The sequence below is a fragment of the Paroedura picta genome, chromosome 9 (genome assembly GCF_049243985.1).
Source record: "Paroedura picta isolate Pp20150507F chromosome 9, Ppicta_v3.0, whole genome shotgun sequence".
In the NCBI taxonomy this organism is placed as follows: Eukaryota; Metazoa; Chordata; class Lepidosauria; order Squamata; family Gekkonidae; genus Paroedura; species Paroedura picta.
The window spans coordinates 58,343,474-58,355,378 of NC_135377.1; the positions used below are offsets into that span (position 1 = coordinate 58,343,474).

Sequence of the window (11,905 nt, forward strand, 5' to 3'; positions counted from 1 at the left end):
GCAAACTCATAAGGGAGTGTCACATCCCAACCCACTGGGTGCTCCATAAAGTAAGCTCTTAGCATCTTTCCCAAAGTCTGCTCGCACCTCTCCAATAGTCCATTTGTGTTTTGATGATGAGCCACAACAGGGGTGTGCTTAATTGCTGCCCATTCATAAACTTTCTGAAGTGAAACTTAAATAGATGAAATCTGTTCATTCCTCAGGCCATCCAAATGTTGAACTCAACTCTAACAATAGTAAAGCCTGTGATGGAGTTAAGTGTGAATGCTGACAAAAAAAAACAAGATACATGGACTCCCATCAGCAAGATGAATTTTCTTTTAGATTTTATCTTTGGCAAAGTTCCCCAAAAAATATCAATAGAGATTCCTGGAAAACACAGCTAACTCTACTTTTGGAAATCCCACTTTTTGACAGATCTCACAAGTGCTGCAGAAATTTTGCACTGTTTTGCAAATATTTGGCTGGTAGAATGAACTGGAAATTCACACTGAAGTTTCTTTATGCCCAGATGCCCACCAAAGAGCTCTACCCTCATGGGCCACCCTCAAAACTTCTTCATACTTCTGCAGTGTGACCAGTTTTCTCACCGTCTCAATCTCTTCAGGATAATTCTTAGGGGGATAATCTTTATACAACAGTCTCTCCTTCCATATTAAACTACTTGTTGATATTTCGTTCCGCTTTCTCAGTATCATGGCCTGTAAATGACAGTTTCTGAGAAAGGCACAGTAATGCTGTCCTCTCTTAAAAATTCTGGATGCCTGAAAGCCATCATTCCCAAATCACTGCCATCATTCCCAAATCACTGTGGCTTTTCTGAAAAGCAGGGAAAGTAGTAGAGCTTACCGGCATTTCAGCTTGTAAAAGTTCTTCCTCAGAGGTTACTCTGATCTGTTTTCCCCACCGTCAGTAGCTCTTCTGCAAAATCGATCTCTAGCTTTTCTTTCTCTTCAGCTGCCACTGGTTCTTTTACAAGGGCTGACTTTATTATTCCTTTAACCTGGCTGAGAGTAATCATCTTTTGCTGAACTGATAGCTTGGTCTCTTATTCAAGGGTATGTTGGTACAGCAGGTCTACCGCAATCAGGAATTTATTGTCCCCATTCGAGTGAACTAATGCTGGTAGTTTTCCCTCCTAGTCTCTGAAGTGCACCTGCATAAGGGCCATGGGTTGATTGAAAATTTGAGAGCCCTATTGTGAATGGAATCCTTTCCAGCCCATTCAGCTCACTTCCGGAGACCAAGCTGAAGTCAAGGAACTCTGAAAGCTCTCTGTCACCACCAACAACGACAACATGGTGACATAGTTAATAAAGCCATTTTTTTTTCTGAAATGGGGGGACTACCAGCATTTAAGGCAATACTTCATTCAGCCCCCCCCCCAACACCATCCAAGGAAGCTTTAGCACTTACTTCTCTTGAGATTCCAGCTCTGCCTCCTGGTGCTAGATCTGTTTCGCCTGTTTTTCTTCACCATAGCAACCAGAGGTTTCTCAGTATCCAGAGCCTCCACTTCCCCAACTCCCAGCTCTTCAGAACTTCCTCTGTTACATACTCACTTGGAGGGGGGCACTATCTTCTTTCTCCTTTGACACCAACTTCAGACAGTCACTCCTGAAGTGTCCCTCCTTATGGCAGTGATAGTCCATCTTGGGTGTGGATGTTGTCTTGGGAGTCTGCCTACTAGACTACAACTGACTGCTCACTTCCAAACCTATGGGCCATAATCCTTCCTTCCTTCCTGCAGCTGGGTTCCATTGCTTCAGCCCCATCTGGTTACCCCAGGGTTGAGCTGCAAACTGGCCAGCAAGCAGTGCCATATCACCTGAAACAGGGTTATGGGCTTGAATCAGGGCAGCGACATCATTGGGCAAAACCTGAAAAAGTTGTTCCCAGATCAAAGTGTCTTACAGCAAGGCATGTGAGCAGATTCCATCAAGTCCAGGAGTCATGTGAGATGTGACATAATTGCAGTACAGGTGTCCTTGGGCTTAGGACTTGCCTTTCAGAAATGTAGTCTAAGCTGGTCCTTCAATAAGCCAAAACGATGCCTAGCGATCATTTTGAACCGCTGATAGTGCCAGCAGACAATTCGCCCATCAGGTGACTGACTAAGGGGGCACCCCACTGACTAAGTGGGCACCCCAAAGTCAGAACATGCAGATTCAAAGGATGAGAAATATAATCAAGGCTCCATTCCATTCTGAAACACAAGAAACTTCTGATGGAGTCAAAAGACAGATAAACAACTCCAGAAGAAACCTTTTGCAAGACAGGCCCAACAGAGAAAATAACAGAACACAACTAGCCATCACATACGGCTTGCAACAAAATAGTATAATGCGTCATCAGCGATTTACAACCACTATGACAGTCCTCTTTCACAAGTACTGGGGGGGGAACCTTTTCTTGCCCCTCCACCAGCCCCTCCATCTCAAACAATTCATCACTCACAATACTACAATATCTGATTTGAACATGGACACTGGTACCATAGCTTGCAGTAAGCCCAGATGTCAATTTTGCTGCCACATACACCCAGACAACACAATCATAGGACCTATATGTATGGAAGAAGTGTTACCTATACCTATAGAAGCATGGCAGAACAAATGTTACCTATACTTACAGAATGGCAAGAAACTAAGAGTAAGTTTTAAAGTATTCCAAGTTGAAAAAAAGAGTGGAAGACTAGCAGTTCCAAAAATTATAATACCAATTAGTGGGCTTGGTTTGAATAATTGACTGGATTAAAGACCAAAGATAAAGAATGGTAAAGCCCAAATGAGTAGATCTACTTACATAATTATTTATAAATCAAGAAATTAACTAAAATGAAGAAAAAAGCCACATAATCAGAGATGGACTGTTGAGAATACGGTTTGCATATTGAAATTTATTGAGCCCTCCAGATTATCTGCTTATGTCCCCATTACAGGCCTGCCACAATAAGAATGCCAGAAATAAAAACAATTCTCTAATGTACAGGATCAAGATGAATTCTCAAGGAAAAATCAAGTCACAGCAAGACATTAAGGATGAAGGAATAAACACTGAATGGTTGTTATGTCATCAATCAACTTCAAGAGCAAAGATCATTAACACTGAAGGTGGAGCCTTAAGAGAGATGACTGAGTTTGAAGGACGGATTTATAAATTACTGCTCCAGTTACAAACAAGTGAAAACATGTATGATTAAATTCATTCTATGCAGCAATGGGAATGCTTTTGGGGGGAAAGATATCAAATGTACAGCCATTCAGGCTTTAAGAGAAAAGTGGTAAAAAATATGCTTCTCAGATGGTACATATCTCCAAAGGACATAGAGGTCTATATATAAAAATGATAAAGAAAAAATGTTGGAAATGTCAAGACATAGATGGCACCTTCTTTCATATGTGGTGGACATGCAAAAATAAAGATCAGGGAGGCAGTGATGTACAAGAACTCCACAACACCCTGGAGAGCTGCTGCCAGGCTAAGTAGACAGTAGTGGCACTGATGGGCCAAGGGTCAGATGCAATATGTCTTCATAGATTTGAGCCTCAAGAAAAAAAAGACACCTGTCTATAAAATCTAATTTTCTACAGTGCTGAGCTGTGTGTGTGTGACTGATGAGCCATAACATTATATCTGTTCTCCATATATTAGGGTATATTAAGCAATTAACATTTCTTCTTTTTTTCAGCCTGTTTAATATTAAATACTGGTGTTGCAAATATCGAACATAGGTTGAGAGACGCTGTGCAGTCCCTTAAAAAAACTGTTGTACATTTTATTTTGAAGCAACATAGCAAGCTAAGGCTCCCCCATGTTGTGGCTGTGGATGCCACCACGCTTGCTGACACCTTTCCTGTTGCTTGCCAAGTATTTTTAGAAAGTGTGTGGGGCTTTTGTCAAGCAAGGCTTCTGACTGGCCACTGGAGATTGGATTGGCTGTTTTTTAAAACACTGCTTTAGCAGCATCTGCCACCACAGCACAAGGATTGTCACCGTGTGCATGCCGTTACTTTGTGGTTGGCTCCACTTCCTGCGACAGCCGTTTTGTGGCAGCCGTTTTGTGGCTGCACCCACCACTCCGTGTCAAAATTCCAAAGATGTTCACAGACTCAAAAAGGCTGGCAACTCCAGTAGTAAGAAATACCTTCAACTGAATTTCTACAACTGATTCAAAAGTGCTTGTGTATTTCAGAAGCATAGGTATGTTGTAAACATAGCTTTTTAAGTGATAAAGTGTAAAATGTGATATAATACATGCCTTTTACAGGTACCATACAAAACTGCCTGCAAGGTTTTGTTTTTAATTCAAGTATTTGATATTTTAAACCCTTCCAAAAGTAGCAACCTGCAGTAGCGGAGATTAGTTTATTTATTTTAAGTTAGTACTGTTGTGAGGCCTTCTTACTAGCCTTCACAAAGCTTGCAAAAAATTACAATAAGGACATTTCTAAAACAAACTAAGCTTCATGGAAATGTACTTCATCCAGTCTGGGGGGGTAAGCTCAAATGTTCACGTTCCAAACATGTTCTTTGAACAGGTTATGGGTCCAAAAAAACAATGCGCTGGCAGTTGCAAAACATGAGTTGGCTAACAAGAATTTATTGAATGCTACTTCATTCTTGACAACCTAATTATAATTGCACCTCACATCCATAAGTATGTCCTGCAGCATTATGATTTATTAGCAAACCAAAACACGTGGCATATGTGCTGTGTTCATTACACATCACTAGCTAACAGTTGTCAGAAGGAGCACAACACTGGCCAAGCCAACTGAACTATGTGGGCATGAACTAGCCCTTAGGAAGCCCAGCTGTAAACAAGCCTTATGCCCTCCGGGAACTTCTTTGGTGAACAAGGGCTGGCTGTAATCACGGCACTATTACAAAGTTCAGTAGTTTTGAGATGAGACTATCCTGAAAAGCTCACAAGCACGGATATGATACCACCTGGATGCAAGAGCACAAGGTATTAAGGAACAGCCCCCAGCTTACAGAGCCACACTGTGTCCATGTCAAGGTGTGTGTTTCCGTTTCAAATACTGACATTCACTGTTGTTTCTTGGGCCATTCCAAAGTCAGCTGAAGTTATAAACCACTCAGAAACACCAGGGATGAACTCCCTCCACTATTATCTGCCTGTACTGCCAAATTAAAATGGATTTTGGTTTTGAACCATTTTAGTTGAAGAGTATGCAAGCACTCAGAGCCTTCCTTTTTGCTCTTACATGTTCATCACTTAGGACTGATGTTCCTATCACAGCCTTATTCTAAGCATTATAATTTCTAGCTGCCCTTAGATACAGTGAAGGTGAAATTGCAATGTGTTGTCGTCAGTACAATTCTGGGAAGGTCCACTCACAAGCAAGCCCCACAATGTTAAATAGGTTTACTCCCAATGTTCAATAGGTTTACATGCCATTGCAGCCTTCTGTTTACAAAACTATCTGCTAGCATAAACCCAGGCCTGTGTAACCAACAGCTAGAGCCCCCCCCCCCCCCTTCCCTAGTCCAGACCCTTTTCATGTAGCCACTTCATTTTTGGAGCAAGATCTGTTCTCCATTTCCAATAACAGGCATTATCCACGGTCCCATTCCCTCATCAACACCAGGAAGTCGGGAGGCCTTCCGAAAACTTCTCCCAACCTTGATTTCAGGTGTGGGGAAATACCCTTCCCAAAACAAGGGGTGGGGTGCGATAGAAGCCAGCCCTGAACGCCTTCTTCAGTGCAGCGAGAACAGCCTTACTGAATACCGACGAAGTGTAGAAAATGGTTAAGGTCACTGGCCCATCCATCCCCCCCCCCCTCCCACCCCGGAGATGGCTGTCAAATCCTCGCGCTGTCAGGCCATACCTGGGAGGCGAAGCAAGAGCCCCGGCGGTGCCTGCAAGAATTCCGCTCTCCCCACCCCGCCGCCGCGCCGCTCCGCGCCTCCCCGCTTGCGGCCGGATCCCCACGAGACGGCGACACGCGGCCCCGATCCCGTACACGTGTTGCGCCTCGCGGGCCACGCCGCTGGGCAGCCTCGCTCCCCGCCGGGCCCCCGCTTTTCCTATTCTCCCCCTCCGCTCACCAGGGACAAAAGCGGGGTCGGGGTCGGGCAATAGGAGGAAGAGCCGCTCGTCACTCACCCGGGGCGTCCTCCTCTCTTTCGGCCTCCGGGGGCTCCGGGGCTCTGTAGCATCCACCCGCACAGGCGAGCGCTCGGAGGGGCGGCGGCCGAGGAAGACAGAAGCCCCCCTTCTCCCCTCTCCCCGCCCGACCTCCGAGAGACCGAGGGCGAAGGCGGCGCTGGGGAGGTCACCGCGGGGGGCAGCCTGGCAAGCCCCCCCCCCCCGTCCCTTGCTCCTCCTAGTCCGGAGCGGCTCTGCTTCGTGTTGCGCCGGAGCGTGGCCTGGAGCCTACCGCGCGGGCGGAGGGGCGGAGGGCTCGCTCGTGGCCGCCAGGTTGGGCTGTGGGCAGGACGGGCGCGGCGTGGTCCGGCTGGGGATCCCGCGGGAGCCCCCTCCTTCCCGCCGAGAGCACCTGGCTCGTGTCCGGGCTCCGCCGCGCGGGGAGAGCCCTCGGCCCGGAGGGGTGGGGCTCGAACCAGGAAGCCAGACCCGCGCCGGTAAACGCCCCGAGGGCGCGAGGCCGCCCCGAAAGACGCGCCGCTCCCGAGCCCGGGCGCCCTCGTCTGCGCCGCTCCGCAAAGGCCGGCCGAGGGGAGGGAGGGAAGGCGGGAGAACCCCCGGGAGAAACGGAGGCAGGAGGGAACGAGGGGCTGGACTCGGGTCCTTCCCCAAACGACTTTTTCGCCTTCCCCGGAGCCGCTGCAGTTTTAAAATGGCGCGTGCCCTTTCTCTCTCTCTCTCTCTCTCTCTCTCTCTCTCTCCGGCATTCATACCTGGGAGCAGAACAGACCGCCTCGATGGACTGGCCGGGGCGGGGGAAGGGGGGGGGGATCCAAGGCTGAGGCGGCACGGAGGACTCCGCGTGCCGTTTGGGAAGAGGCTCCGTGTTAAAAAGTCTACACGTTCAAGGCAAAACCGGCGCAGGAAGCCGGGGTGGGAGCTTACTCGCGGCTGAGCTAGGTTTCGGTTTGGGGGGGGGGGTGTTATTATTAACCTGCCCGTGCAAAGAATTCTCCGTCTACAGTGGTGGAACCCATTTTTATTCTCCACCGGGTGTAAGCCAGATAGGGTTCCCGGGCGCTGTTCCCCACCTGCCACTGGTGGGACACGGGGGTAAGGTTGCCAGATCCAGGTTGGAAAACTTTGGCGGATGGACCCTGGAGAGGACAGGGGCATCCGTGGTGCACAAGGCCATGAAGTTCACCCTCCAAAGCATCATCAATTTTTTTCCAGGGGAATTGATTTGTTAGTCTTAAAATTATTACTGAATACCTTTAAAAACATTTGGAAGGCTGTCTGGATCCCCCCCCCCCCCAATGCAAATGTGAGCAACAGTTTCTTTCCCATCTACACTTTCAGATATTGGTAGCAAATAAATTCTCTCCCCCACACATGTCTGTGCCTTTTCATCAAACGTTCTAGGAAGACACATTCAAAAGAAGGATAAATGCAACTCTCCTGAAAACACACAGTAATTTTCAACCACATTGTTTGTTTTTGTGTCTCACTGCTGGTCATTGCATAAATAAATATTGCTCTGATTCCTATAATAATTTTTGCAGAGAGTAACATTAAGGTAAACTTGGTGTTTTATTTTTAAAACAGCCCTCATTATGTACACCTAAGATATAACATAAATATTAATTTTATCTTGAGACAAGTTGCAAGAGGAAATATCCAAAAGATTAGCATTTAAAGAACAATATTAGACAATTGTACAACTCGCCCACAATATTACATCTAATTTTAACATGGACGCTGCAACAAACTCAGAGGCCAGCTTTGCTGCCACATATACCCAGACAACAAAATCACTTGCTCTAACAGCATTAGGCTTATTCACATGCTCATGACCCTAAATGCCAGCAACAGGTTAAACCTTCCGCCAAAGGGTAACTGGACATAGATGTGACACAAAGAACCACAGGACTGAGAAATCTGAAAGAGAACACTTCAACCTTCCAGGACATTCAATAGTTGACCTCAAAAAAGGAACAAAAGAGCTTCAAGAACAGACTAGAAAGGGAAATTGCTGAATTACCTCCATTTCACTGTATATTATGGGGCACAAAGCATATACCGTGAATTAAACTTTGTTGGTCTTAAACGTATTTCCTCTTAAAGGTCCCACTGGATTCAAACCTTCTGCTCAGACCAACATGGCTTGCCACCAGACCAGAACCCCATGGAGTTAGAGAACAGGACAGAGGACGCCACTAACTCACCTGTGGCCTTCTTTGCAGTCCCTTGGGAGCAGGGGCAGTGAAGGCAATGGTACCCAGACAGATCCACAGACATAATCTAGTGCTGGCCACCTGGGGAGCACAGGGCATGGAGTAAGGAGTGGAGTCAGCAGCAAGGCTTTGGTGAACGAGAAAGGGACCCTGGAGCCCACCACATTGCTGGTAGCCTTGGCCCCCATGCCAGGCAGCACTAGGAACTGACAATCTGTCCAACTCGCACTGGGTGCCAAGTGCTGCAGCTGGCCAAAGGGCAGGGAGTGGCAGTGGCGAGGTGTTGCGGTGGCAGGTGAGAAAGGGCCCAGGCTTGGAGGAGGGCTAAGAGAAGGGTTTCTTCTCCCTGCTGCAGCACAGAGAACAAGTGCTTGTAGGGCACTCGCCCTAGTTCCCGCCACTGCCGGATCTCTAGGCTCCACCTTCGTAGGGCTATGCCTTTGCAACCAGGACTTTCCAAGTGGAAGGACACCAGGGTGAGGGTTGGGTCTGGGGTCCTGTATGTAAGGCAGGAAAAATTGGGGGGAGGGGCACTACTCCACCCTGCCCACTTGTGGCTGCAGCCCTGGCTGAGAGCCTGCATGGTGTAGTGGTTACGAGTTGGAAAACCAGGTTTGATTCCCTACTTCCCCCTATGGAGCGGCTGGGTGACTTTAATCCCATCACAGTTCTCTCAGAGCTCTCTTAGTCTTACCTACCTTGCAGGGTGTCTGTTGTGGGGAGAGGAAGGGTAAGCAGTTGTAAGCTGCTATGAGACTCCTTTGAGCAGTAAAAAGCAGGGCTTGCTGGGGGGTAAATGGTAATGACTGGGGAAGGCACTGGCAAACCACCCCGTATTGAGTCTGCCAAGAAAATGCTAGAGGGCGTCACCCCAAGGGTCAGACATGACTCGGTGCTTGCACAGGGGATACCTTTACCTTTACCTTTTTACAAAAAAATCTCTTCAAAGTGTTTATGCTTTGTGATAAACTACTATCTGATCCTAACTCTTCTGCTGGGCATATACTTTGTCCCCATTTATATGACAGGAAGGGAATTTCAAGCAATTAACTTCTCTATACTAAGGGGCAAGCAGAGGTTTACTGTGTGAATCCCCCCACAAAAAAAACTGCATTGCCATAATGAGAAAATTACTGAATACATAGTCCTTTGTAAGACATTGTCTTTAATATTCTAACTTTTTTTTTAACCTGTATGCTGATTTTGCTTATTTTGATATGTGGTGTTTAATAGCCAGGGCAGCAGTCCAAAGATATATCTGTGGGGTTGGGGGACAGCTTATGGGGATGCATTTGGTCACATTGTCATTGCGAAGAGATGAGTCTTAGTTTTAGACAGCGTCTTGCCTCTGGCTATGATAATGATGTCAAACAAAGTAGAATGAACAGCAGCTGCTTCTTCCCACATGCACATATTGTTCCTTGGATTTTGGTCAAGCAGTTGATCTTTTCCGAAACACAATCTCTGCTTCTTAAAACTTTCCATTTAAGTTATATACTTAGCTAAGGAATGGCTTTTTAATTAGCATATCTAGCCAGACTTGATTGGGCCTGGAAGCCAGTGCAGGTGGAATAAGATTCCAATGATATGGTCCTTACAACCCACTCCAGCCAAAATTCTAGCCACAGACTTCTTTGTCAGCTGTCCTTTCCTGACATTTTTCAAGAATAGCCCCACAAAATATTGCAGGAATCTAATCTGGATGATAGCAGGGCATATGAAGTTCTTCCTAATGTTCAAAATTGTGTAATATCTTCTTATTGATAATTCTTCACAGATCTTTCCCTATAAAAAGACTGTCTTGCTCAGCGGGTATCTCTGCACTGTGTATCTGACATACAAAAGTCATTTCCTTCTCCCTGTCCTTCCTGTTTCTTGTCAAACTGCACATTACCATTTAAGCAGTTTGAAATCCCATCTGTACTCCTTTTTGATGGCTCACAGAAAATAACTTGAACCAGAAGACTGAAAACTTTCAAATAACTTTTTCTTATCATTTTGCCTGTTTCACAATGTCATAGTAGAGATATTAAGGAAAAAATGGTAGACAAATCACCAGTGACTGAATAGTGCTTATTTGGGGAACTGGATACTCTTAAATAGAATCATGCTCAGAAGATTTTTTTCTCACATCTGCTGGAAATAACAAAAATGGAAGCAGGTGCAGCAGCCACGTGGATCTGCTTAAAATGGAATGCACAAAAATTTGTTAACAGATTATTCCCAGTTCACCCCGAATGAAGTCAGAGGGCTAGAAAGGACCAGAAAATCAGCTGACAGCCTTCTTAGAGCTGATGTGGGTCAGAAAGAGTATGCATGCGACATATCAGAAATATATATTTAGGAAATGAACAGATTTAATATAATAATTGAGATTGTTCAGACAAGCAAACCAGGTCCAAGTCCCAAACAACAGAAGCAAATAGAAACAGAAACATGCTTATTCGTAAACCCATTAAAATCTACGGGTTTCTGTAAATTTAACAATGGGGGATTATTGGCTATTGTCAATCTGGCCTGGCAGAAAATCCCTTCCAATTCCAAATCCAAGATGTGATATTCAACAAGAGCCAGAGCCTAAAAATACCCTGCTGGGTAAATCATGCCTAGTTATTCCAGTTGGAAATTGTTGGAAGCAAGTTTGCTGCCTTAGACTTTGTACAGAGAGGCCCTACAGGGGAAAATGTTGGGTTTTAGGGAAGAGAATGCTATGGAAGTCAGAACATAATCATCTAGTTCACTGGTTCTCAACCTTCCTAACCCCGCAATCCTTTAATACAGTTCCTCATGTTGTGGTGTGACCCCCAACCATAAAATTATGCAGGTGAAGATCCATTGTTCAGGATTGTACATAAATTGTTTTTTCCCCGGGGTTTCTCAGTTCAGTTCTGCCTCTTGTCCTACCATGCCGATCTCATTCTTTTCCACTGCTGCAGACAGACACCTGGAGCCTGAGGCTGCCGAGCTGCATTGTCACCTGGAGCGCCTGGTGGGAGACTGTGCCGCACTGGAGGTGCTGCTGGAGCGGCTGGCGGCCAAGCGCAGGTGCCTGCAGGAGGAGCAGCAACAGTGGCGGCGACCCCCTGGCCAAGCTGCAAGCCCTGCCACAATTGCCCAAACGTCTACCAATTTTATAATCCACGTTTTCAGTGCTTTCCTTGGTGGCAACTATAACAATAAATAACAGTGACATCCAAGGAACTGGAAAAGTACAAAAAAGACATACAAAAACTTTAGAATGTGTCATCACTTTCTTTTTACAAATCATCAAGTATTTATAGCTGTGACAAAGTTGCGAGTAGCACTCTGCCTCTTCAGATATGGGTACATGGTCATTAGTAACAAGTGACTCCAAAATCTAGCCATTTGACTACTTACAGTTTTCTGTCTAAAAAATAAGGACCCAGGGATGCTCTATTATCATCGTTCATAAAATATACTAGGGTTCAAAATACAAGGGTTCTCTCCCATTCAACCCTCCCCCCCCATCCAAGGAATTTAAATAATTTATACAACCCTCATATGATGACACTCTTTGATAACCTAGATA

At 45.9% G+C, this 11,905-nt stretch overlaps 1 protein-coding gene across 7 annotated transcripts in view; it reads right to left on the bottom strand.

Annotated features, from left to right (window-relative positions):
• MBP (myelin basic protein) overlaps positions 1-7,373 on the bottom strand; it is a 135,204-nt gene extending 127,831 nt beyond the window's left edge. For 4 of the 7 annotated variants that reach the window (XM_077352930.1, XM_077352929.1, XM_077352928.1 and 1 more), the window contains exon 1: positions 6,895-7,312. In XM_077352930.1, coding sequence (XP_077209045.1) covers positions 6,895-7,297 — 403 coding nt within the window. In that variant the 5' untranslated portion in view covers positions 7,298-7,312. Of the gene's footprint in view, positions 1-5,861; positions 6,055-6,139; positions 6,674-6,894 lie in introns of those variants that run through there. The other 3 variants (XM_077352932.1, XM_077352933.1, XM_077352931.1) reach the window with 3 other exon arrangements.
• Between the last annotated feature and the right edge of the window lie 4,532 nt (positions 7,374-11,905).